This window comes from Procambarus clarkii, chromosome 58 (genome assembly GCF_040958095.1).
Source record: "Procambarus clarkii isolate CNS0578487 chromosome 58, FALCON_Pclarkii_2.0, whole genome shotgun sequence".
Classification (NCBI taxonomy): Eukaryota; Metazoa; Arthropoda; class Malacostraca; order Decapoda; family Cambaridae; genus Procambarus; species Procambarus clarkii.
In genome coordinates this window covers 10,356,706-10,383,942 of record NC_091207.1, presented here as the reverse complement: position 1 = coordinate 10,383,942, position 27,237 = coordinate 10,356,706, and the positions used below count along the sequence as shown (strand labels likewise).

The window sequence follows — 27,237 nt, the reverse complement described above, 5'->3', positions numbered from 1 at the left end:
GTGTGTGTGTGTGTGTGTGTGTGTGTGTGTGTGTGTGTGTGTGTGTGTGTGTGTGTGTGTGTGTGTGTGTGTGTGTGTGCTTGAGTGTGTGTGCTTGAGTGTGCGCGTGAGTGTGTGAGTGTGTGCGTGAGTGTGTGTGTATGTGTGTGTGTGTGTGTGTGTGTGTGTGTGTGTGTGTGTGTGTGTGTGTGTGTGTGTGTGTGTGTGTGTGTGTGTGTGTGTGTGTGTGTGTGTGTGTGCTTGAGTGTGTGTGCTTGAGTGTGCGCGTGAGTGTGTGAGTGTGTGCGTGAGTGTGTGTGTGTGTGTGTGTGTGTGTGTGTGTGTGTGTGTGTGTGTGTGTGTGTGTGTGTGTGTGTGTGTGTGTGTGTGCTTGAGTGTGTGTGTGTGTGTGTGTGTGTGTGTGTGTGTGTGTGTGTGTGTGTGTGTGTGTGTGTGTGTGTGTGCTTGAGTGTGTGTGCTTGAGTGTGCGCGTGAGTGTGTGAGTGTGTGCGTGAGTGTGTGTGTGTGTGTGTGTGTGTGCGTGCAGGTGTAGGGGCGCTGGCAGACTCAGCACAAGTGTTCCCATTAATGAGTGTACAGATGTTAGTCCCACACCTGTGTCCCACCCCCCCCACACCTGGCTCTCCACACTCACCCCCGCCCGTGTTAATACCACCCACCAGGGTGGGCGGCGAGGATGGGTGGCATTGGTGGGCGGCGTTGGTGGGCGGCGTTGGTGGGCGGCGCAGGTGGGCGGCGTTGGTGGCCTGCGCAGGTGGGCGGCGTTGGTGGGCGGCGCAGGTGGGCGGCGCAGGTGGGCGGCGCAGGTGGGCGGCGTTGGTGGGCGGCGCAGGTGGGCGGCGTTGGTGGGCGGCGTTGGTGGCCGGCGCAGGTGGGCGGCGTCGGTGGGCGGCGCAGGTGGGCGGCGTTGGTGGGCGGCGTTGGTGGCCGGCGCAGGTGGGCGGCGTTGGTGGGCGGCGTTGGTGGGCGGCGCAGTTGGGCGGCGTTGGTGGGCGGCGTAGGTGGGCGGTGTTGGTGGGCGGTGTTGGTGGGCGGCGTTGGTGGGTGGCGTTGGTGGGCGGTGTTGGTGGGCGGTGTTGGTGGGCGGCGTTGGTGGGCGGTGTTGGTGGGCGGCGTTGGTGGGCGGTGTTGGTGGGCGGTGTTGGTGGGCGGTGTTGGTGGGCGGCGTTGGTGGGCGGTGTTGGTGGGCGGCGTTGGTGGGCGGTGTTGGTGGGCGGTGTTGTGGAGAACACGTGTCTGGCCACGTGGAGAACAAGAACACGTGTCTGGCCACGTAGAGAACGAGAACACGTGTTTGGCCACGTGGAGAACAAGAACACGTGTCTGGCCACGTGGAGAACAAGAACACGTGTCTGGCCACGTAGAGAACGAGAACACGTGTTTGGCCACGTGGAGAACAAGAACACGTGTCTGGCCACGTGGAGAACAAGAACACGTGTCTGGCCACGTAGAGAACGAGAACACGTGTTTGGCCACGTGGAGAACAAGAACACGTGTCTGGCCACGTGGAGAACAAGAACACGTGTCTGGCCACGTGGAGAACAAGAACATGTGTCTGGCCACGTGGAGAACGAGAACACGTGTCTGGCCACGTGGAGAACACGTGTCTGGCCTGTGGAGAACACGTGTCTGGCCTGTGGAGAACACGTGTCTGGCCACGTGGAGAACACGTGTCTGGCCTGTGGAGAACACGTGTCTGGCCACGTGGAGAACACGTGTCTGGCCTGTGGAGAACACGTGTCTGACCACGTGGAGAACACGTGTCTGGCCACGTGGAGAACACGTGTCTGGCCTGTGGAGAACACGTGTCTGGCCACGTGGAGAACACGTGTCTGGCCACGTGGAGAACACGTGTCTGGCTTGTGGAGAACACGTGTCTGGCCACGTGGAGAACACGTGTCTGGCCACGTGGAGAACACGTGTCTGACCACGTGGAGAACACGTGTCTGGCCACGTGGAGAACAAGAACACGTGTCTGGCCACGTGGAGAACACGTGTCTGGCCACGTGGAGAACAAGAACACGTGTCTGGCCACGTGGAGAACAAGAACACGTGTCTGGCCACGTGGAGAACACGTGTCTGGCCACGTGGAGAACAAGAACACGTGTCTGACCACGTGGAGAACACGTGTCTGGCCACGTGGAGAACACGTGTCTGGCCACGTGGAGAACACGTGTCTGGCCACGTGGAGAACAAGAACACGTGTCTGGCCACGTGGAGAACACGTGTCTGGCCACGTGGAGAAGAAGAACACGTGTCTGACCACGTGGAGAACAAGAACACGTGTCTGGTCACGTGGAGAACAAGAACACGTGTCTGACCACGTGGAGAACAAGAACACGTGTTGGCCACGTGGAGAAGAAGAACACGTGTCTGACCACGTGGAGAACAAGAACACGTGTCTGGTCACGTGGAGAACACGTGTCTGGCCACGTGGAGAACACGTGTCTGGCCACGTGGAGAACAAGAACACGTGTCTGGCCACGTGGAGAACACGTGTCTGGCCACGTGGAGAAGAAGAACACGTGTCTGACCACGTGGAGAACAAGAACACGTGTCTGGTCACGTGGAGAACAAGAACACGTGTCTGACCACGTGGAGAACAAGAACACGTGTTGGCCACGTGGAGAAGAAGAACACGTGTCTGACCACGTGGAGAACAAGAACACGTGTCTGGTCACGTGGAGAACAAGAACACGTGTCTGGCCACGTGGAGAACAAGAACACGTGTCTGACCACGTGGAGAACAAGAACATGTGTCTGGCCACGTGGAGAACACGTGTCTGGCCACGTGGAGAACACGTGTCTGGCCACGTGGAGAACAAGAACACGTGTCTGGCCACGTGGAGAACACGTGTCTGGCCACGTGGAGAACACGTGTCGGCCACGTGGAGAACAAGAACACGTGTCTGGCCACGTGGAGAACACGCGTTGGCCACGTGGAGAACAAGAACACGTGTCTGACCACGTGGAGAACAAGAACATGTGTCTGGCCACGTGGAGAACACGTGTCTGGCCACGTGGAGAACACGCGTTGGCCACGTGGAGAACAAGAACACGTGTCTGGCCACGTGGAGAACAAGAACACGTGTCTGGCCACGTGGAGAACAAGAACACGTGTCTGGCCACATGGAGAACAAGAACACGTGTCTGGCCACGTGGAGAACAAGAACACGTGTCTGGCCACGTGGAGAACAAGAACACGTGTCTGGCCACGTGGAGAACAAGAACACGTGTCTGGACACGTGGAGAACAAGAACACGTGTCTGGACACGTGTAGAACAAGAACACGTGTCTGGCCACGTGGAGAACAAGAACACGTGTCTGGCCACGTGGAGAACACGTGTCTGGCCACGTGGAGAACAAGAACACGTGTCTGGCCACGTGGAGAACAAGAACACGTGTCTGCCCACGTGGAGAACAAGAACACGTGTCTGGCCACGTGGAGAACAAGAACACGTGTCTGGCCACGTGGAGAACAAGAACGCGTGTCTGGCCACGTGGAGAACAAGAACACGTGTCTGGCCACGTGGAGAACACGTGTCTGGCCACGTGGAGAACAAGAACACGTGTCTGGACACGTGGAGAACAAGATTACGTGTCTGGACACGTGGAGAACAAGAACACGTGTCTGGCCACGTGGAGAACAAGAACACGTGTCTGGCCACGTGGAGAACACGTGTCTGGACACGTGGAGAACAAGAACACGTGTCTGGCCACGTGGAGAACAAGAACACATGTCTGGCCACGTGGAGAACAAGAACACGTGTCTGGCCACGTGGAGAACAAGAACACGTGTCTGGCCACGTGGAGAACACGTGTCTGGCCTGTGGAGAACACGTGTCTGGACACGTGGAGAACAAGAACACGTGTCTGGCCACGTGGAGAACAAGAACACGTGTCTGGCCACGTGGAGAACAAGAACACGTGTCTGGCCACGTGGAGAACAAGAACACGTGCTGGCCACGTGGAGAACAAGAACACGTGCTGGCCACGTGGAGAACAAGAACACCCGTCTGGCCACGTGGAGAACAAGAACACGTGCTGGCCACGTGGAGAACAAGAACACGTGCTGGCCACGTGGAGAACAAGAACACGTGCTGGCCACGTGGAGAACAAGAACACGTGTCTGGCCACGTGGAGAACAAGAACACGTGTCTGGCCACGTGGAGAACAAGAACACGTGTCTGGCCACGTGGAGAACAAGAACACGTGTCTGGCCACGTGGAGAACAAGAACACGTGCTGGCCACGTGGAGAACAAGAACACGTGCTGGCCACGTGGAGAACAAGAACACGTGCTGGCCACGTGGAGAACAAGAACACGTGTCTGGACACATGGAGAACAAGAACACGTAATAAAGAACTTAACACTGGTGACGTCACTCCCACCATCCATGGCGGGCTGTGATTGGCTGTTACCTCCTCCCGGCCAGCCGCCTCAGCTCTCCTCCAGCCAATCATGAGACGAGTTTCCTCACCGCCCCGCCCACCGGCGCCGCCCACCTGCGCCGCCCATCTGCGCCGCCCACTTGCGCCGCCCACCAACGCCACCCACCTGCGCCGCCCACCAACGCCGCCCACCTGCGCCGCCCACCAACGCCGCCCACCTGCGCCGCCCACCAACGCCGCCCACCTGCGCCACCCACCTGCTCCGCCCACCTGCTCCGCCCACCAACACCGCCCACCAACACCGCCCACCAACGCCACCCACCTGCGCCGCCCACCAACGCCGCCCACCAACACCGCCCACCAACACCGCCCACCAACACCGCCCACCAACACCGCCCACCAACACCGCCCACCAACGCCACCCATCAACGCCGCCCACCAACACCGCCCACCAACGCCGCCCACCAACACCGCCCACCAACGCCACCCACCAACACCGCCCACCAACACCACCCACCAACGCCACCCACCAACGCCGCCCACCAACACCGCCCACCAACGCCGCCCACCAACGCCGCCCACCAACGCCACCCACCAACACCGCCCACCAACACCACCCACCAACGCCACCCACCAACGCCGCCCACCAACACCGCCCACCAACACCGCCCACCAACGCCGCCCACCAACGCCGCCCACCAACGCCACCCACCAACGCCACCCACCAACGTCGCCCACCAACGCCACCCACCAACGCCGCCCACCAACGCCGCCCACCAACACCGTCCACCAACACCGCCCACCAACGCCGCCCACCAACGCCGCCCACCAACGCCGCCCACCAACGCCGCCCACCAACACCGTCCACCAACGCCGCCCACCAACGCCACCCACCAACGCCGCCCACCAACGCCGCCCACCAACGCCACCCACCAACGCCGCCCACCAACGCCGCCCACCAACGCCGCCCACCAACACCGTCCACCAACGCCGCCCACCAACGCCACCCACCAACGCCGCCCGTGGCCAGACACGTGTTCTCCACGTGGCCAGACACGTGTTCTCCACGTGGCCAGACACGTGTTCTCCACGTGGCCAGACACGTGTTCTCGTCCTCCACGTGGCCAGACACGTGTTCTCCACGTGGCCAGACACGTGTTCTCCACGTGGCCAGACACGTGTTCTCCACGTGGCCAGACACGTGTTCTCCACGTGGCCAGACACGTGTTCTTGTTCTCCACGTGGTCAAATACGTGTTCTCCACGTGGCCAGACACGTGTTCTTGTTCTCCACGTGGCCAGACACGTGTTCGTGTCCTCCACGTGGCCAGACACGTGTTCTTGTTCTCCACGTGGCCAGACACGTGTTCTCGTCCTCCACGTGGCCAGACACGTGTTCTCCACGTGGCCAGACACGTGTTCTCCACGTGGCCAGACACGTGTTCTTGTTCTCCACGTGGCCTAATACGTGTTCTCCACGTGGCTAGACACGTGTTTTCCACGTGGCCAGACACGTGTTCTTGTTCTCCACGTGGCCAGACACGTGTTCTTGTTCTCCACGTGGCCAGACACGTGTTCTTGTCCTCCACGTGGCCAGACACGTGTTCTTGTTCTCCACGTGGCCAGACACGTGTTCTTGTTCTCCACGTGGCCAGACACGTGTTCTTGTCCTCCACGTGGCCAGACACGTGTTCTTGTTCTCCACGTGGCCAGACACGTGTTCTTGTTCTCTACGTGGCCAGACACGTGTTCTCGTCCTCCACGTGGCCAGACACGTGTTCTCCACGTGGCCAGACAAGTGTTCTTGTCCTCCACGTGGCCAGACACGTGTTTTCGTTCTCCACGTGGCCAGACACGTGTTCTTGTTCTCCACGTGGCCAGACACGTGTTCTTGTTCTCCACGTGGCCAGACACGTGTTCTTGTTCTCCACGTGGCCAGACACGTGTTCTTGTCCTCCACGTGGCCAGACACGTGTTCTTGTTCTCCACGTGGCCAGACACGTGTTCTTGTTCTCTACGTGGCCAGACACGTGTTCTCGTCCTCCACGTGGCCAGACACGTGTTCTCCACGTGGCCAGACAAGTGTTCTTGTCCTCCACGTGGCCAGACACGTGTTCTTGTTCTCCACGTGGCCAGACACGTGTTCTTGTTCTCCACGTGGCCAGACACGTGTTCTTGTTCTCCACGTGGCCAGACACGTATTCTTGTTCTCCACGTGGCCAGACACGTGTTCTTGTTCTCCACGTGGCCAGACACGTGTTCTTGTTCTCCACGTGGCCAGACACGTGTTCTTGTTCTCCACGTGGCCAGACACGTGTTCTTGTTCTCCACGTGGCCAGACACGTGTTCTTGTTCTCCAATTGTCCAGACACGTGTTCTTGTTCTCCAATTGTCCAGACACGTGTTCTTGTTCTCCACGTGGCCACACACGTGTTCTCCACGTGTTCTTGTTCTTCACGTGGCCAGACACGTGTTCTTGTTCTCCACGTGGCCAGACACGTGTTCTTGTTCTCCACGTGGCCAGACACGTGTTCTTGTTCTCAACGTGGCCAGACACGTGTTCTTGTTCTCCACGTGGCCAGACACGTGTTCTTGTTCTCCACGTGGGCAGACACGTGTTCTTGTTCTCCACGTGGCCAGACACGTGTTCTTGTTCTCCACGTGGCCACACACGTGTTCTCCACGTGTTCTTGTTCTTCACGTGGCCAGACACGTGTTCTTGTTCTCCACGTGGCCAGACACGTGTTCTTGTTCTCCACGTGGCCAGACACGTGTTCTTGTTCTCCACGTGGCCAGACACGTGTTCTTGTTCTCCAATTGTCCAGACACGTGTTCTTGTTCTCCAATTGTCCAGACACGTGTTCTTGTTCTCCACGTGGCCACACACGTGTTCTCCACGTGTTCTTGTTCTTCACGTGGCCAGACACGTGTTCTTGTTCTCCACGTGGCCAGACACGTGTTCTTGTTCTCCACGTGGCCAGACACGTGTTCTTGTTCTCAACGTGGCCAGACACGTGTTCTTGTTCTCCACGTGGCCAGACACGTGTTCTTGTTCTCCACGTGGGCAGACACGTGTTCTTGTTCTCCACGTGGCCAGACACGTGTTCTTGTTCTCCACGTGGCCACACACGTGTTCTCCACGTGTTCTTGTTCTTCACGTGGCCAGACACGTGTTCTTGTTCTCCACGTGGCCAGACACGTGTTCTTGTTCTCCACGTGGCCAGACACGTGTTCTTGTTCTCCACGTGGCCAGACACGTGTTCTTGTTCTCCACGTGGCCAGACACGTGTTCTTGTTCTTCACGTGGCCAGACACGTGTTCTTGTTCTCCACGTGGCCAGACACGTGTTCTTGTTCTCCACGTGGCCAGACACGTGTTCTTGTTCTCCACGTGGCCAGACACGTGTTCTTGTTCTCCACGTGGCCAGATACGTGTTCTCAACGTGGCCAGATACGTGTTCTCAACGTGGCCAGATACGTGTTCTCAACGTGGCCAGATACGTGTTCTTGTTCTCCACGTGGCCAGACACGTGTTCTTGTTCTCCACGTGGCCAGATACGTGTTCTCAACGTGGCCAGATACGTGTTCTCCACGTGGCCAGATACGTGTTCTCCACGTGGCCAGACACGTGTTCTCCACGTGGCCAGACACGTGTTCTCCACGTGGCCAGACACGTGTTCTCCACGTGGCCAGACACGTGTTCTCCACGTGGCCAGACACGTGTTCTCCACGTGGCCAGACACGTGTTCTCCACGTGGCCAGACACGTGTTCTCCACGTGGCCAGACACGTAGTCGTAATAATCGTTCCTTAATAAGTTAATAATTGGGACTTTCCTTATTATGGCCACTTATTAGCTCGGCGACGGAGCGTCTACCTCACTCGCCTGGGGCCAGGGTTCGAGTCTCCTACAGCCCAGGTGAATGGAAGGTCTGTGTTCAGCAATAACTGTACACAGCAATAACTGTACACAGCAATAACTGTGTACAGCAATAACTGTACACAGCAATAACTGTGTACAGTAATAACTGTACACAGCAATAACTGTGTACAGCAATAACTGTGTACAGCAATAACTGTGTACAGTAATAACTGTACACAGCAATAACTGTGTACAGCAATAACTGTACACAGCAATAACTGTGTACAGCAATAACTGTACACAGCAATAACTGTGTACAGCAATAACTGTACACAGCAATAACTGTACACAGCAATAACTGTACACAGCAATAACTGTGTACAGCAATAACTGTGTACAGCAATAACTGTACACAGCAATAACTGTACACAGCAATAACTGTACACAGCAATAACTGTGTACAACAATAACTGTGTACAGCAATAACTGTGTACAGCAATAACTGTACACAGCAATAACTGTGTACAGCAATAACTGTGTACAACAATAACTGTGTACAGCAATAACTGTGTACAGCAATAACTGTGTACAGCAATAACTGTGTACAGCAATAACTGTGTACAACAATAACTGTACACAGCAATAACTGTGTACAACAATAACTGTGTACAGCAATAACTGTGTACAGCAATAACTGTACACAGCAATAACTGTGTACAGCAATAACTGTGTACAACAATAACTGTGTACAGCAATAACTGTACACAGCAATAACTGTGTACAGCAATAACTGTGTACGACAATAACTGTGTACAGCAATAACTGTACACAGCAATAACTGTACACAGCAATAACTGTGTACAACAATAACTGTGTACAGCAATAACTGTGTACAGCAATAACTGTACACAGCAATAACTGTACACAGCAATAACTGTGTACAGCAATAACTGTGTACAGCAATAACTGTGTACAGCAATAACTGTGTACGACAATAACTGTGTACAGCAATAACTGTGTACAACAATAACTGTGTACAGCAATAACTGTGTACAACAATAACTGTACACAGCAATAACTGTGTACAGCAATAACTGTACACAGCAATAACTGTGTACAGCAATAACTGTACACAGCAATAACTGTGTACAGCAATAACTGTGTACAGCAATAACTGTGTACAGCTATCGCTGTATTTATCGATGATTTCTGTGTTGCTTGTTAGGACTTCTCTGGTGATGGTCTGGTTGTGGGAAGAGATTATATGTTCCTTAATGGAGCCCTGTTGCTTATGCATTGTTAGTCGCCTGGAAAGAGACGTTGTTGTCTTGCCTATATATTGAGTTCTTTGAGGCTTACAGTCCCCAAGTGGGCATTTGAAGGCATAGACGACATTGGTCTCTTTTAAAGCGTTCTGCTTTGTGTCTGGAGAGTTTCTCATGAGTAGGTTGGCCGTTTTTTGTTTTTGTAGTAAATTGTTAATTTTATTTTCAAATTTTTGTCTGTAGGGATAACGTTTCTATTAACAATATCTTTCAGGACCCTTTCCTCCGTTTTATGAACTGTGGAAAAGAAGTTCCTGTAAAATAGTCTAATAGGGGGTATAGGTGTTGTGTTAGTTGTCTCTTCAGAGGTTGCATGGCTTTTCACTTTCCTTCTTATGATGTCTTAGATGAAACCATTGGAGAAGCCGTTGTTGACTAGGACCTGCCTTACCCTACAGAGTTCTTCATCGACTTGCTTCCATCCTGAGCTGTGGCTGAGAGCACGGTCGACATAAGCGTTAACAACACTCCTCTTGTACCTGTCTGGGCAGTCACTGTTGGCATTGAGGCACATTCCTATGTTTGTTTCCTTAGTGTAGACTGCAGTGTGGAAACCTCCGCTCCTTTCCATGATTGTTACAGCAGGAAAGGGCAGCTTCCCATCCTTCTCCATCTTGTACGTGAAACTTAGAATTTAAAACAGAGAATACTACTCGACTGCCTCCTTCAGCTCCTGCAGATGTCTGACATCAGGTACCTGTGTAAAAATGTCGTCAACATACCTGCAGTATATGGCCGGTTTCAAGTTCATGTCGACTAAGACTTTTTGCTCGATGGTACCCATGTAGAAGTTTGCAAACAGGACACCTAGGGGAGAACCCATGGCGACCCCATCTACTTGCTTATACATGTGCCCATCTGGGCTCAAGAAGGGTGCCTCTTTAGTACAAGCTTGGAGTAGTTTCCTTAGGAGATGGGCACATGTATAAGCCAGTAGATGGGGTCTCCTCCCTGCCTCTCTCCCCTCACCTGCCTGTCTCTCTCCCCTCACCTCCCTACCTCTCTCCCCTCACCACCCTGCCTCTCTCCCCTCACCTCCCTGCCACTCTCCCCTCACCTCCCTGCCTCTCTCTCCTCACCACCCTACCTCTCTCCCCTCACCACCCTGCCTCTCTCTCCTCACCTCCCTGCGTCTCTCCCCTCACCACCCTGCCTCTCTCCCCTCACCTCCCTGCCTCTCTCCCCTCACCTCCCTGCCTCTCTCCCCTCACCACCCTGCCTCTCTCCCCTCACCTCCCTGCCTCTCTCCCCTCACCACCCTGCCTCTCTCCCCTCACCTCCCTGCCTCTCTCCCCTCACCACCCTGCCTCTCTCCCCTCACCTCCCTGCCTCTCTCCCCTCAACCCCCTGCCTCTCCCCTCACCCCCCTGCCTCTCTCCCCTCACCTCTCTGCCTCTCCCCTCACCCCCCTGCCTCTCTCCCCTCACCCCCCTGCCTCTCTCCCCTCACCTCTCTGCCTCTCCCCTCACCCCCCTGCCTCTCTCCCCTCACCTCCCTGCCTCTCTCCCCTCACCACCCTGCCTCTCTCCCCTCACCTCCCTGCCTCTCTCCCCTCACCTCTCTGCCTCTCCCCTCACCCCCCTGCCTCTCTCCCCTCACCTCCCTGCCTCTCCCCTCACCTCCCTGCCTCTCCCCTCACCTCCCTGCCTCTCCCCTCACCTCCCTGCCTCTCCCCTCACCCCCCTGCCTCTCCCCTCACCTCCCTGCCTCTCCCCTCACCTCCCTGCCTCTCCCCTCACCTCCCTTCCTCTCTCCCCTTACCTCCCTGCCTCTCTCCCCTCACCTCCCTGCCTCTCTCCCCTCACCTCCCTGCCTCTCCCCTCACCTCCCTGCCTCTCCTCTCACCTCCCTGCCTCTCTCCCCTCACCTCCCTGCCTCTCTCCCCTCACCTCCCTGCCTCTCCCCTCACCTCCCTGCCTCTCCTCTCACCTCCCTGCCTCTCCCCTCACCTCCCTGCCTCTCCCCTCACCCCCCTGCCTCTCCCCTCACCTCCCTGCCTCTCCCCTCACCTCCCTGCCTCTCCCCTCACCTCCCTGCCTCTCCCCTCACCTCCCTTCCTCTCTCCCCTTACCTCCCTGCCTCTCTCCCCTCACCTCCCTGCCTCTCTCCCCTCACCTCCCTGCCTCTCCCCTCACCTCCCTGCCTCTCCCCTCACCCCCTGCCTCTCCCCTCAACCCCTTGCCTCTTCCCCCTGCCTCTCTCCCCACACCCCCCTGCCTCTCTCCCCTCACCCCCCTGCCTCTCTCCCCTCACTCCCCTGCCTCTCTCCCCTCACCCCCCTGCCTCTCCCCTCACCCCCCCTCCTCGTGGAAGGGCTGAAGGTCGTTTCCATTGAGCTGGTTCAGGCCATCAGTGGGCGCCACATACCCGCGCCCCTCACTACAGATTTACTGCCACACATGGTCGTAGTGGGCACATACCCTATACCCAGCTCTGGGGGGCTGGGTATACCCTATATCCAGCACTGGGGAGCTGGGTATACCCTATACCCAGCACTGGGGAGCTGGGTATACCCTATACCCAGCACTGGGGAGCTGGGTATACCCTATACCCAGCACTGGGGAGCTGGGTATACCCTATACCCAGCACTGGGGAGCTGGGTATACCCTAACCTAACCTACTGATCCCACCTTGCTAGAGACGTCAGCCTGACATTAACGACCAAACTACTCGCCAGAAGAGAGAGAAATGACGACGTTTCGGTCTCGGTCCTGGACCCGTATATGATCACACTCGACTTGATACTGGTCCAGAACGGACCATTGTGGTCCAAGACGGACCATTGTGGTCCAAGACGGACCATTGTGGTCCAAGACGGACCATTGTGGTCCAGAACGGACCATTGTGGTCCAAGACGGACCATTGTGGTTCAAGACGGACCATTGTGGTCCAAGACGGACCATTGTGGTCCAGCACGGACCATTGTGGTCCAAGACGGACCATTGTGGTTCAGGACGGACTATTGTGGTCCAGCACGGACCATTGTGGTCCAAGACGGACCATTGTGGTTCAAGACGGACCATTGTGGTTCAGAACGGACCATTGTGGTCCAAGACGGACCATTGTGGTCCAGCACGGACCATTGTGGTCCAGGACGGACCATACAGGTCCGGGACGGCACTGAGATCGAGTACATGTGCACATAGACGTCTCAGTAACGTGATGTACCAGTGACATTATCCAACCCGTCCTCGACTCAAGTCCATTCCATCCAGCGGTCGACCCCACAGACGCATTCATAAATTTTAACATGTTGTTCATTCGAAACGGGAATTTTCGCAAGTATAAATTAATATTATAATATATTAGCATATTGTGTATAAATAGGCATAGGTTAGGTTAGGTTAGGTTAGGTTAGGTTAGGTTAGGTTAGGTTAGGTTAGGTTAGGTTAGGTTAGGTTAGGTGTTTAGGTTCTGTTGGCAATTATTTGTATTTGTAGTACGTGGGTGAAGCATTTACAGCGTTGTGGTTCGAACACAAGTCGTCAGTGAAGCACTTGTTCCGGAAGTGTTCGAACGTCAGCAGTTATGAGTCGTGTGTAAACCGCTTTTCACTCATAAACAGGGGGTTTGGCGGGTGCATGGAATCACTTTTGGATCTTTGTTTGGAGGACGGGCTGCATCATCAGGGTCTCTGGTTCGAATCCCGCTCACGGCTCCTACTGATCTTCTCATGGAGTTCATAATTACCCGGCCTCCAGGTAAGGGGGACAGGTGAAGCCAGAGGTAACCATTAGGGCAGGTGAAGCCTGAGGTAACTATTAGGGCAGATGAAGCCTGAGGTAACTATTAGGGCAGGTGTAGCCTGAGGTAACCATTAGGGCAGGTGAAGCCTGAGGTAACTATTAGGGCAGATGAAGCCTGAGGTAACTATTAGGGCAGGTGAAGCCAGAGGTAACTATTAGGGCAGGTGAAGCCTGAGGTAACTATTAGGACAGGTGAAGCCAGAGGTAACTATTAGGACAGGTGTAGCCTGAGGTAACTATTAGGGCAGGTGAAGCCTGAGGTAACTATTAGGGCAGGTGAAGCCTGAGGTAACCATTAGGGCAGGTGAAGCCTGAGGTAACTATTAGGGCAGGTGAAGCCTGAGGTAACTATTAGGGCAGGTGAAGCCTGAGGTAACAATTAGGACAGGTGAAGCCTGAGGTAACTATTAGGGCAGGTGAAGCCTGAGGTAACTATTAGGGCAGGTGAAGCCTGAGGTAACAATTAGGGCAGGTGTAGCCTGAGGTAACTATTAGGGCAGGTGAAGCCTGAGGTAACTATTAGGGCAGGTGAAGCCTGAGGTAACTATTAGGGCAGGTGTAGCCTGAGGTAACTATTAGGACAGGTGTAGCCTGAGGTAACCATTAGGGCAGGTGTAGCCTGAGGTAACTATTAGGGCAGGTGTAGCCTGAGGTAACTATTAGGGCAGGTGTAGCCTGAGGTAACTATTAGGACAGGTGTAGCCTGAGGTAACCATTAGGGCAGGTGAAGCCTGAGGTAACTATTAGGACAGGTGTAGCCTGAGGTAACCTGAGGTTCCTGTTGCTGCAACAGGAGCAGCAACAGAAGCAGCAACAACAGCAGCAACAGGAACAGCAACAGCAGTAGCAACAGAAGCAGCAACAGGAGCAGCAACAGGAGCAGCAACAGCACCAACAACAGGAGCAACAACAGCAGCAGCAACAGGAACAGCAACAGAAGCAGCAACAGAAGCAGCAACAGGAACAGCAACAGCACCAACAACAGGAGCAACAACAGCAGCAGCAACAGGAGCACCAACAAGAGCAGCAACAGGAGCAGCAACAGCAGCAGCAACAGGAGCAGCAACAGCAGCAGCAACAGGAGCAGCAACTGGAGCAGCAGCAACAGGAGCAGCAGCAACAGGAGCAGCAGCAACAGGAGCAGCAGCAACAGGAGCAGCAACAGATGCAGCAACAGCTAGCAGCAACAACAGCAGCAGCAACCGGAGCAGCAACAGGAGCAGCAACAGGAGCAGCAACAGGAGCAGCAACAGCAACAAGAGCAGCAACAACAGTAGCAACAGCAACAGGAGCAACAACAGATGCAGCAACAGCAACAGGAGCAACAACAAATGCAGCAACAGGTGCAGCAACAGAAGCAGAAGCAACAATAGCAGCAACAGGAGCAGCAGCAACAGGAGCAGCAGCAACAGGAGCAACAACAGGAGCAGCAGCAACAGTAACAGGAGCAGCAGCAACAGGAGTAGCAACAGGAGCAGCAACAACAGGAGCAGCAACAGGAGCAGCAGTAACAGAAGCAGCAACAGGAGCAGCAGCAACAGGAGCAGCAGCAACAGGAGTAGCAACAGGAGCAGCAACAACAGGAGCAGCAACAGGAGCAGCAGTAACAGAAGCAGCAACAGGAGCAGCAGCAACAGGAGCAGCAGCCACAGGAGCAGTAACAGGAGCAGCAACAACAGGAGCAGCAGCAACAGGAGCAGCAGCAACAGGAGCAGCAGCAACAGGAGCAGTAACAGGAGCAGCAACAGGAGCAGCAACAACAGCAGCAACAGCAGCAGCAACAGCAGCAGCAACAGGAGCAGCAACAGGAGCAGTAACATCAGCAGCAACAGCAGCAGCAACAGCAGCAGCAACAGGAGCAGCAACAGGAGCAGTAACAGCAGCAGCAACAGCAGCAGCAACAGCAGCAGCAACAGGAGCAGCAGCAACAGGAGCAGTAACAGCGGCAGCAACAGGAGCAGTAACAGCAGCAGCAACAGCAGCAGCAACAGGAGCAGCAACAGGAGCAGCAGCAACAGGAGCAGCAACAGGAGCAGCAACAGGAGCAGCAGCAACAGGAGCAGCAGCAACAGGAGCAGTAACAGCAGCAGCAACAGGAGCAGCAGCAACAGGAGCAGCAACAGGAGCAGCACCAACAGGAGCAGCAACAGGAGCAGCAACAGGAGCAGCAGCAACAGGAGCAGTAACAGCAGCAGCAACAGGAGCAGTAACAGCAGCAGCAACAGGAGCAGTAACAGCAGCAGCAACAGGAGCAGCAACAGGAGCAGCAACAGGAGCAGCAACAGGAGCAGCAACAGGAGCAGCAACAGGAGCAGCAGCAACAGGAGCAGCAACAGGAGCAGCAGCAACAGGAGCAGCAACAGGAGCAGCAACAGCAGCAGCAACAGGAGCAGCAACAGGAGCAGTAACAGCAGCAGCAACAGCAGCAGCAACAGGAGCAGCAACAGGAGCAGCAACAGGAGCAGCAGCAACAGGAGCAGCAGCAACTGGAGCAGCAGCAACAGGAGCAGCAACAGGAGCAGCAACAGGAGCAGCAGCAACAGGAGCAGCAACAGGAGCAGCAGCAACAGGAGCAGCAACAGGAGTAGCAACAGGAGCAGCAACAGGAGCAGCAACAGGAGCAGTAACAGGAGCAGCAACAGGAGCAGCAACAGGAGCAGCAACAGGAGCAGTAACAGGAGCAGCAACAGGAGCAGCAACAGGAGCAGCAACAGGAGCAGCAACAGGAGCAGTAACAGGAGCAGCAACAGGAGCAGCAACAGGAGCAGCAACAGGAGCAGCAACAGGAGCAGTAACAGGAGCAGCAACAGGAGCAGCAACAGGAGCAGCAACAGGAGCAGCAACAGGAGCAGTAACAGGAGCAGTAACAGGAGCAGCAACAGGAGCAGCAACAGGAGCAGTAACAGGAGCAGCAACAGGAGCAGCAACAGGAGCAGTAACAGGAGCAGCAACAGGAGCAGCAACAGGAGCAGCAACAGGAGCAGCAACAGGAGCAGTAACTGGAGCAGCAACAGGAGCAGCAACAGGAGCAGCAACAGGAGCAGCAACAGGAGCAGCAACAGGAGCAGTAACAGGAGCAGCAACAGGAGCAGCAACAGGAGCAGCAACAGGAGCAGTAACTGGAGCAGCAACAGGAGCAGCAACAGGAGCAGCAACAGGAGCAGCAACAGGAGCAGCAACAGGAGCAGTAACAGGAGCAGCAACAGGAGCAGCAACAGGAGCAGCAACAGGAGCAGCAACAGGAGCAGCAACAGGAGCAGCAACAGGAGCAGCAACAGCAGCAGTAACAGGAGCAGCAACAGGAGCAGCAACAGGAGCAGCAACAGGAGCAGTAACAGGAGCAGCAACAAGAGCAGCAACAGGAGCAGCAACAGGAGCAGTAACAGGAGCAGCAACAGGAGCAGCAACAGGAGCAGCAACAGGAGCAGCAACAGGAGCAGCAACAGGAGCAGCAACAGGAGCAGCAACAGGAGCAGCAACAGGAGCAGCAACAGGAGCAGCAACAGGAGGGTGACTACAGCTGAATGAGATTATTGCCTTGAGGCTAAATTCGTTTCTTCAGTCCGTAAATTACTGGTGAATGGACGAATGACCTCCCAGCTCTCTCTCCTCTCCCAGCTCTCTCTCCTCTCCCAGCTCTCTCTCCTCTCCCAGCTCTCTCTCCTCTCCCAGCTCTCTCTCCTCTCCCAGCACTCTCTCCTCTCCCAGGACTCTCTCCTCTCCCAGGACTCTCTCCTCTCCCAGCACTCTCTCCTCTCCCAGCACTCTCTCCTCTCCCAGCACTCTCTCCTCTCCCAGGACTCTCTCCTCTCCCAGCACTCTCTCCTCTCCCAGGACTCTCTCCTCTCCCAGCACTCTCTCCTCTCCCAGGACTCTCTCCTCTCCCAGCTCTCTCTCCTCTCCCAGCTCTCTCTCCTCTCCCAGCTCTCTCTCCTCTCCCAGGGCACTCTCCCCTCTCCCAGCACTCTCTCCTCTCCCAGCTCTCTCTCCTCTCCCAGCTCTCTCTCCTCTCCCAGCTCTCTCTCCTCTCCCAGGACTCTCTCCTCTCCCAGCTCTCTCTCCTCTCCCAGCTCTCTCTCCTCTCCCAGCTCTCTCTCCTCTCCCAGCTCTCTCTCCTCTCCCAGCACTCTCTCCTCTCCCAGCACTCTCTCCTCTCCCAGCTCTCTCTCCTCTCCCAGCACTCTCTCCTCTCCCAGCTCTCTCTCCTCTCCCAGCACTCTCCCCTCTCCCAGCATTCTCTCCTCTCCCAGCACTCTCTCCTCTCCCAGCACTCTCTCCTCTCCCAGCTCTCTCTCCTCTCCCAGCTCTCTCTCCTCTCCCAGCTCTCTCTCCTCTCCCAGCTCTCTCTCCTCTCCCAGCTCTCTCTCCTCTCCCAGCACTCTCTCCTCTCCCAGCACTCTCTCCTCTCCCAGCTCTCTCTCCTCTCCCAGCACTCTCTCCTCTCCCAGCTCTCTCTCCTCTCCCAGCACTCTCCCCTCTCCCAGCATTCTCTCCTCTCCCAGCTCTCTCTCCTCTCCCAGCTCTCTTTCCTCTCCCAGGACTCTCTCCTCTCCCAGCACTCTTTTTCCTTCTCCCAGCACTCTCTCCTCTCCCAGCACTCTCTCCTCTCCCAGCACTCTCCCCTCTCCCAGCACTCTCCCCTCTCCCAGCACTCTCTCCTCTCCCAGCACTCTCTCCTCTCCCAGCACTCTCTCCTCTCCCAGCACTCTTTTTCCTTCTCCCAGCACTCTCTCCTCTCCCAGCACTCTCTCCTCTCCCAGCACTCTCTAATCTCCCAGCACTCTCTCCTCTCCCAGCACTCTCTCCTCTCCCAGCACTCTCCCCTCTCCCAGCACTCTCCCCTCTCCCAGCACTCTCTCCTCTCCCAGCACTCTCTCCTATCCCAGCACTCTCCCCTCTCCCAGCACTCTCCCCTCTCCCAGCACTCTCTCTTCTCCCAGCACTCTCCCCTCTCCCAGCACTCTCTCCTCTCCCAGCACTCTCTCCTCTCCCAGCACTCTCTCCTCTCCCAGCACTCTCTCCTCTCCCAGCACTCTTCCCTCTCCCAGCACTCTTTCCTCTCTCCTAGCACTCTCTCCTCTCCCAGCACTCTCTCCTCTCCCAGCACTCTCCCCTCTCCCAGCACTCTTCCCTCTCCCAGCGCTCTCTCCTCTCCCAGCACTCTCTCCTCTCCCAGCACTCTTCCCTCTCCCAGCACTCTCTCCTCTCTCCCAGCACTCTCTCCTCTCCCAGCACTCTCTCCTCTCCCAGCACTCTCCCCTCTCCCAGCACTCTCCCCTCTCCCAGCACTCTCTCCTCTCCCAGCACTCTCCCCTCCCCCAGCTCTCTCTCCTCTCCCAGCTCTCTCTCCTCTCCCAGCACTCTCTCCTCTCCCAGCACTCTCTCCTCTCCCAGCACTCTCTCCTCTCCCAGCACTCTTCCCTCTCCCAGCACTCTCCCCTCTCCCAGCACTCTCTCCTCTCCCAGCACTCTCTCCTCTCTCCTAGCACTCTCTCCTCTCCCAGCACTCTCTCCTCTCCCAGCACTCTCTCCTCTCCCAGCACTCTTCCCTCTCCCAGCACTCTCTCCTCTCTCCTAGCACACTCTCCTCTCCCAGCACTCTTCCCTCTCCCAGCACTCTCCCCTCTCCCAGCACTCTTCCCTCTCCCAGCACTCTCTCCTCTCCCAGCACTCTCTCCTCTCCCAGCACTCTTCCCTCTCCCAGCACTCTCTCCTCTCTCCCAGCACTCTCTCCTCTCCCAGCACTCTCTCCTCTCTCAGCACTCTCCCCTCTCCCAGCACTCTTCCCTCTCCCAGCACTCTCTCCTCTCCCAGCACTCTCTCCTCTCCCAGCACTCTCCCCTCTCCCAGCACTCTCCCCTCTCCCAGCACTCTTCCCTCTCCCAGCACTCTCTCCTCTCCCAGCACTCTCCCAACACTCTCTCCTCTCCCAGCACTCTCCCCTCTCCCAGCACTCTCTTCTCTCCCAACACTCTCTCCTCTCCTGGCCTGCCCTTGAAACACTCCATGTCTGGCCTGCCCTTGAAACACTCCATGTCTGGCCTGCCCTTGAAACACTCCGTGTCTGGCCTACCCTTGAAACACTCCGTGTCTGGCCTGCCCTTGAAACACTCCGTGTCTGGCCTACCCTTGAAACACTCCATGTCTGGCCTGCCCTTGAAACACTCCATGTCTGGCCTGCCCTTGAAACACTCCATGTCTGGCCTGCCCTTGAAACACTCCGTGTCTGGCCTACCCTTGAAACACTCCGTGTCTGGCCTACCCTTGAAACACTCCTTGTCTGGCCTACCCTTGAAACACTCCGTGTCTGGCCTGCCCTTGAAACACTCCGTGTCTGGCCTACCCTTGAAACACTCCATGTCTGGCCTACCCTTGAAACACTCCGTGTCTGGCCTGCCCTTGAAACACTCCGTGTCTGGCCTACCCTTGAAACACTCCATGTCTGGCCTGCCCTTGAAACACTCCGTGTCTGGCCTACCCTTGAAACACTCCAAGTGGTCTACCCTATCACTCACTGTGTATACTCTGGGGAGTATACTATCGTCCCGGACTATGTTCAGGGCTAGAGTATACTTCAGCAAGCTAGTGGTGTCGAACCCTGAGCTAGTTGGTAGGCCTTAACTCCCACACAAAACCAGTCCAGGAATTTCTTCTCGCAGTTAGTGAGAGTGGCGGCCCGTGAGGGAGAGCAGCTGGTGAGAGTGGCGGCCCGTGAGGGAGAGCAGCTGGTGAGAGTGGCGGCCCGTGAGGGAGAGCAGCTGGTGAGAGTGGTGGCCCGTGAGGGAGAGCAGCTGGTGAGAGTGGTGGCCCGTGAGGGAGAGCAGCTGGTGAGAGTGGCGGCCCGTGAGGGAGAGCAGCTGGTGAGAGTGGCGGCCCGTGAGGGAGAGCAGCTGGTGAGAGTGGCGGCCCGTGAGGGAGAGCAGCTGGTGAGAGTGGCGGCCCGTGAGGGAGAGCAGCTGGTGAGAGTGGCGGCCCATGAGGGAGAGCAGCTGGTGAGAGTGGCGGCCCGTGAGGGAGAGCAGTTAGTGAGAGTGGCGGCCCGTGAGGGAGAGCAGCTGGTGAGAGTGGCGGCCCGTGAGGGAGAGCAGCTGGTGAGAGTGGCGGCCCGTGAGGGAGAGCAGCTGGTGAGAGTGGCGGCCCATGAGGGAGAGCAGCTGGTGAGAGTGGCGGCCCGTGAGGGAGAGCAGCTGGTGAGAGTGGCGGCCCGTGAGGGAGAGCAGCTGGTGAGAGTGGCGGCCCGTGAGGGAGAGCAGCTGGTGAGAGTGGCGGCCCGTGAGGGAGAGCAGCTGGTGAGAGTGGCGGCCCATGAGGGAGAGCAGCTGGTGAGAGTGGCGGCCCGTGAGGGAGAGCAGCTGGTGAGAGTGGCGGCCCGTGAGGGAGAGCAGCTGGTGAGAGTGGCGGCCCGTGAGGGAGAGCAGCTGGTGAGAGTGGCGGCCCGTGAGGGAGAGCAGCTGGTGAGAGTGGCGGCCCATGAGGGAGAGCAGCTGGTGAGAGGGTACCAGCAGGTGGCCCCCCTCACTCCTGCCCCCCCCCCACGGCCGCCCCCCGGGGGCCCACCACGCCCCCCGCCGCCCACACCATTGGGGATGTGTTGTTGGGCGGTAATCGTCAGTAAAGATCTTTCCGTTACTTGTTATTGAATTTGTTGTGATTATTAGTATGAGGTAAAGCTGGTGGCGGAGGGGGGGGGGGCGGGGGAGAGCGGGTGGGGAGGCGGGTCTGAGCGGGTGGGGAGGCGGGTCTGAGCGGGTGGGGAGGGGGTCTGAGCGGGTGGGGAGGCGGGTCTGAGCGGGTGGGGATGGGGTCTGAACGGGTGGGGTGGGGCCAGAGCGAGTAAGTAATTATCAATAGAAGGCACCAAGCCGGGAAGGCTATGTAGCACCATCAAATGTGCGGGATAACCAGAGGGCGCTAAATATCACCAAGGATGCCAATACGAGAACAAAAACGCATAACGCGAACGATATCAAAAGTATCCGAGTCACCAAGAATACTATCGAGGGACAGGCGACCGTGGGGGGGGGGGGCGGGACACAAGACACACGCTCGTCCTGGAAGTCAGGACATTCAACAAGGATATACACGACCGTAAGAGGGACAATACTGTTTGGACAATAAGGAGCAGGGCGGCGCTCCTTCAAGTGACCATGAGTTAAGCGCGTATTGCCGATACGCAACCTTGCCAGAGCCGTTTCCCACCGCCGGGTTACGGTGGCAGGAGGAAGGCCACGGGGACACATGACTCTTAAGAGTACACAGTTTGTTGCCAGTAACACATGAACAACAAGCCTGCCGACGGGTAAGGATGGAGGAATGAATAACTGGGTAAAAGTCGGAATAAGGAATACCTTTACGGGAGATGGGACAAGTGCGGATAGCTTCTCTAGCGGCAGCGTCCGCACGCTCATCTGCTGGAGATAAGAAACAGCCAATGTTGAATCTCGACGACCACCGGATGGACCAGACTAAAGGACCCGAGAGCCATGAGAGCACTACGAGAGTCAACTACAGCCACAAAGGAGGATTCACAACGAGAAAACAGGAGACGAAGAACATAGAGAATAGCATAAAGTTCCGCTGTGAAGATGCTAGTCTCCGGAGGAAGGCGACACATATAAGTGTGGTCAGGGAAAACAACAGAGTAGCCCACACCGTCCGCAGACTTAGACCCATGGTGAAGATGGGAACGGAGTGGGAGTGTGAAGACAAGTGCTCAAGGAAAAAGTGTTTCAGAACTGTAGGAGAGGTAAAAGCTTTAGTGATGTGGGTCCGGGATTTGCAATATTGAGGAGGGGGGGGACCCTCCACTGGGGCGAGGACGGAGCAACACGAGGAGAAATATTAGTAATACTAACTGAAAGAGAATGTTGCAGGCGAGACAACCGGGCAGGAAGAGGGAGGTGGTGAAGGGGAACAGGAACTACAGGAAGGGTAAAGGTCAAGGCACGACAGAGGCGAGAGTGAGGGTGCTGTAAGGACCGCATAAGGTAGTGAAGACAGTAGCGATCTCGGCGGTCCTGGAGAGACAGGAAGCCAGTGTCAACACACAAGCTGAGGACGGGAGTCGAACGAAAGGCACCAGAGCTGAGGCGCCACCCAGCATGGTGTACAGCATCAAGACGGCGAAGAGTAGAAGGAGAAGCAGAGTACGAACACGGGCTCCAGGAGAGGAGGGCTCCAGGAGAGGAGGGCTCCAGGAGAGGAGGGCTCCAGGAGAGGAGGGCTCCAGGAGAGGAGGGCTCCAGGAGAGGAGGGCTCCAGGAGAGGAGGGCTCCAGGAGAGAAGGGCTCCAGGAGAGGAGGGCTCCAGGAGAGGAGGGCTCCAGGAGAGGAGGGCTCCAGGAGTGGAGGGCTCCAGGAGAGGAGGGCTCCAGGAGAGGAGGGCTCCAGGAGAGGAGGGCTCCAGGAGTGGAGGGCTCCAGGAGAGGAGGGCTCCAGGAGAGGAGGGCTCCAGGAGAGGAGGACTCCAGGAGAGGAGGGCTCCAGGAGAGAAGGGCTCCAGGAGAGGAGGACTCCAGGAGAGAAGGGCTCCAGGAGAGGAGGGCTCCAGGAGAGGAGGGCTCCAGGAGAGAAAGGCTCCAGGAGAGGAGGACTCCAGGAGAGAAGGGCTCCAGGAGAGAAGGGCTCCAGGAGAGAAGGGCTCCAGGAGAGGAGGGCTCCAGGAGAGAAGGGCTCCAGGAGAGGAGGGCTCCAGGAGAGGAGGACTCCAGGAGAGAAGGGCTCCAGGAGAGGAGGGCTCCAGGAGAGAAGGGCTCCAGGAGAGGAGGGCTCCAGGAGAGAAGGGCTCCAGGAGAGGAGGGCTCCAGGAGAGGAGGACTCCAGGAGAGAAGGGCTCCAGGAGAGAAGGGCTCCAGGAGAGGAGGGCTCCAGGAGAGGAGGGCTCCAGGAGAGAAGGGTTCCAGGAGAGGAGGGCTCCAGGAGAGGAGGGCTCCAGGAGAGAAGGGCTCCAGGAGAGGAGGGCTCCAGGAGAGGAGGGCTCCAGGAGAGGAGGGCTCCAGGAGAGGAGGGCTCCAGGAGAGAACGGCTCCAGGAGAGGAGGGCTCCAGGAGAGGAGGGCTCCAGGAGAGGAGGGCTCCAGGAGAGGAGGACTCCAGGAGAGGAGGGCTCCAGGAGAGAAGGGCTCCAGGAGAGGAGGACTCCAGGAGAAAAGGGCTCCAGGAGAGGAGGGCTCCAGGAGAGAAGGGCTCCAGGAGAGGAGGGCTCCAGGAGAGGAGGGCTCCAGGAGAGAAAGGCTCCAGGAGAGGAGGACTCCAGGAGAGAAGGGCTCCAGGAGAGAAGGGCTCCAGGAGAGAAGGGTTCCAGGAGAGGAGGGCTCCAGGAGAGAAGGGCTCCAGGAGAGGAGGGCTCCAGGAGAGGAGGACTCCAGGAGAGAAGGGCTCCAGGAGAGGAGGGCTCCAGGAGAGAAGGGCTCCAGGAGAGGAGGGCTCTAGGAGAGAAGGGCTCCAGGAGAGGAGGGCTCCAGGAGAGGAGGACTCCAGGAGAGAAGGGCTCCAGGAGAGGAGGGCTCCAGGAGAGAAGGGCTCCAGGAGAGAAGGGCTCCAGGAGAGAAGGGCTCCAGGAGAGAAGGGCTCCAGGAGAGGAGGGCTCCAGGAGAGAAGGGCTCCAGGAGAGGAGGGCTCCAGGAGAGGAGGACTCCAGGAGAGAAGGGCTCCAGGAGAGGAGGGCTCCAGGAGAGGAGGGCTCCAGGAGAGGAGGGCTCCAGGAGAGGAGGGCTCCAGGAGAGGAGGACTCCAGGAGAGAAGGGCTCCAGGAGAGAAGGGCTCCAGGAGAGGAGGGCTCCAGGAGAGGAGGGCTCCAGGAGAGGAGGGCTCCAGGAGAGGAGGGCTCCAGGAGAGGAGGGCTCCAGGAGAGGAGGACTCCAGGAGAGGAGGGCTCCAGGAGAGGAGGGCTCCAGGAGAGGAGGGCTCCAGGAGAGGAGGGCTCCAGGAGAGGAGGGCTCCAGGAGAGGAGGGCTCCAGGAGAGGAGGACTCCAGGAGAGGAGGGCTCCAGGAGAGGAGGACTCCAGGAGAGGAGGACTCCAGGAGAGGAGGGCTCCAGGAGAGGAGGGCTCCAGGAGAGGAGGACTCCAGGAGAGGAGGGCTCCAGGAGAGGAGGACTCCAGGAGAGGAGGGCTCCAGGAGAGGAGGGCTCCAGGAGAGGAGGGCTCCAGGAGAGGAGGGCTCCAGGAGAGGAGGACTCCAGGAGAGGAGGACTCCAGGAGAGGAGGGCTCCAGGAGAGGAGGGCTCCAGGAGAGGAGGGCTCCAGGAGAGGAGGGCTCCAGGAGAGGAGGGCTCCAGGAGAGGAGGGCTCCAGGAGAGGAGGGCTCCAGGAGAGGAGGGCTCCAGGAGAGGAGGGCTCCAGGAGAGGAGGGCTCCAGGAGAGGAGGGCTCCAGGAGAGGAGGGCTCCAGGAGAGGAGGACTCCAGGAGAGGAGGGCTCCAGGAGAGGAGGGCTCCAGGAGAGGAGGACTCCAGGAGAGGAGGGCTCCAGGAGAGGAGGGCTCCAGGAGAGGAGGGCTCCAGGAGAGGAGGGCTCCAGGAGAGGAGGGCTCCAGGAAAGGAGGGCTCCAGGAGAGGAGGACTCCAGGAGAGGAGGGCTCCAGGAGAGGAGGGCTCCAGGAGAGGAGGGCTCCAGGAGAGGAGGGCTCCAGGAGAGGAGGACTCCAGGAGAGGAGGGCTCCAGGAGAGGAGGGCTCCAGGAGGTGTTAGGGCGGGAGAGTGTTGAGAGACACAGTAGCATCGTTAACGACATCAGAGGACAACTCACGCCTCGTTTGTGGTGCCGTCTGACTACCTCTTCTCCGCCCGCGTTAAAGGGTAATTTAATGAGTGGTTGGGAGAGACTCGTCCCGCAGCAGCGGATTGCCATCAGCCTCTAGCACAAAGAGTTGATTGGTGGTTTGTTGTGGTGGGCCGTGTGCGCTTCCCCGCGCTCACTTGGCCGCCATTGTCAGCCTCACCCGCGGCTTTGTTGTCCTCTGTCAGTCCCGCCACCAGGCTACCCCACGCCCCTCACCCCTCCCAGCCACACCTGCCCCCCTCCCTCGCCCCTCACACCCCAGCCTGCCCCCTCCCTCACCCCTCACACCCCAGCCTGCCCCCCTCCCTCGTCCCTCACACCCCAGCCTGCCCCCTCCCTCACCCCTAACACCCCAGCCTGCCCCCTCCCTCACCCCTCACACACCAGCCTGCCCCCTCCCTCACCCCTCTCCCCCACCCCTCTCCCCCAGCCACAAAATATACTAATATTAAAACGCACGACCCAGCAGCAAGGAATCAAGCCTTCACGATAAAATATCGCCAGGATCTGATTCGTGATCAGATATACAAGGCAGAGAATGAAATCAAAGACAACAAAACGCAACTACTTCATGCTACAAACGAATGGAGAAATAGCAACATCGACGAAAGTCTCCGTACCCGCATTGAACAACACCTCGACATCCTCACAGACTGACATCACCTCAGCACTGAAACAAGGATTATCAAGAAACTAACAACGTTATATGGAGGACCTATGGCAATTCCACGACCAAGAGATGGCTTCCTGAACCTTGCAGGAATTAACCTCACTGAGGACCAAATCACTCTCCTAAATCTGGGTATAAACTGTCACGTTATGTCCAGACCGAGTGAGATGGCCCGGAAAGTGGAGTTGGAAATCCTGTTGGACGACATATTCGACCTCGAGACACAAAAGAAGGTCACTACCAAAGATACCTTACAAGCAGAACTTATTGCGGAAGGAAGAAAGAATCGAGGCAATTACAGAAGCACCATACTGTCCCCCGAGCTCAAAGCGGCAGCTAAAAGCCTTCGTGAGAACAAGGAGATAGTTGTCAGGAGAGGCGACAAGTCGCCAATATACGTCATTCTTAAAAAAGACGAATATCTGGCGAAAATGAACCTCATACTCTCTGACCAAACTAAATTCCAAAGGGTAGCGAAGGACACTACAGCCGAATTGAAAGCAAAGGTCAACAAACTGATCGAAACTGTGAACGCCAAGAAATCCGAACTCCACCTGCCAAAGATTATTGGGGAATATAAACCTGGATATGCGTATGGAAATGTCAAGACACACAAGCCTGGAAACCCACTTCGGCCAATCATTAGCCAGATACCCACACCCACGTACAGACTAGCGAAGCGACTCAACGGCCTGCTGACTCCTTATGTCCCTTGCGCCTTCAGCCTGAAGTCTCCAAAAGAATTTGTTGACTTACTGCGGGGCACACGGGCCACAGGGATAAGAGCCTCGTTGGACGTAGAATCACTGTTCACCAACGTACCTGTGGACGAGACAATCGGGATGATAGCCGACAGAGTGTATCGTGATCCAGCCTGTACTCCTCTTGACATACCAGAAAATATTCTAAGGAAACTACTCCAAGCTTGTACTAAAGAGGCACCCTTCTTGAGCCCGGATGGGCACATGTATAAGCAAGTAGATGGGGTCGCCATGGGTTCTCCCCTAGGTGTCCTGTTTGCAAACTTCTACATGGGTACCATCGAGCAAAAAGTCTTAGTCGACATGAACTTGAAACCGGCCATATACTGCAGGTATGTTGACGACATTTTTACACAGGTACCTGATGTCAGACATCTGCAGGAGCTGAAGGAGGCGTTTGAGCAGAGTTCCGTGCTGCGTTTCACTTACGAGATGGAAAAGGATGGGAAGCTGCCCTTTCTAGATGTAACAGTCATGGAAAAGAGCGGAGGTTTCCACACTGCAGTCTACACTAAGGAAACGAACATAGGAATGTGCCTAAATGCCAACAGCGACTGCCCAGACAGGTACAAGAGGAGTGTTGTTAACGCATATGTCGATCGTGCTCTCAGCCACAGCTCAGAATGGAAGCAAGTCGACGAAGAACTCTGTAGGGTAAGGCAGGTCCTAGTCAACAACGGCTTCTCCAATGGTTTCGTCGAAGACAT

General features: G+C 56.9%; 2 protein-coding genes across 2 annotated transcripts; both read right to left on the bottom strand.

Annotated features, from left to right (window-relative positions):
• Window positions 1-645: 645 nt before the first annotated feature.
• LOC123747958 (uncharacterized) lies at window positions 646-1,551 on the bottom strand. The gene has a single exon (XM_045730165.2). The coding sequence runs from the start codon at window positions 1,549-1,551 to the stop codon at window positions 646-648; it is 906 nt and encodes a 301-aa protein (XP_045586121.2).
• A 22,195-nt stretch (window positions 1,552-23,746) lies between these two features.
• Window positions 23,747-25,039, bottom strand: LOC138353516 (uncharacterized). The gene has a single exon (XM_069306498.1). The coding sequence runs from the start codon at window positions 25,037-25,039 to the stop codon at window positions 23,747-23,749; it is 1,293 nt and encodes a 430-aa protein (XP_069162599.1).
• Between the last annotated feature and the right edge of the window lie 2,198 nt (window positions 25,040-27,237).

Bases quoted from the DNA above. Each gene is read 5' to 3' on its own strand.
- LOC123747958 (XM_045730165.2), bottom strand. From the start codon at position 1,551: ATGTTCTTGTTCTCCACGTGGCCAGACACGTGTTCTTGTTCTCCACGT.
- LOC138353516 (XM_069306498.1), bottom strand. From the start codon at position 25,039: ATGCTACTGTGTCTCTCAACACTCTCCCGCCCTAACACCTCCTGGAGC.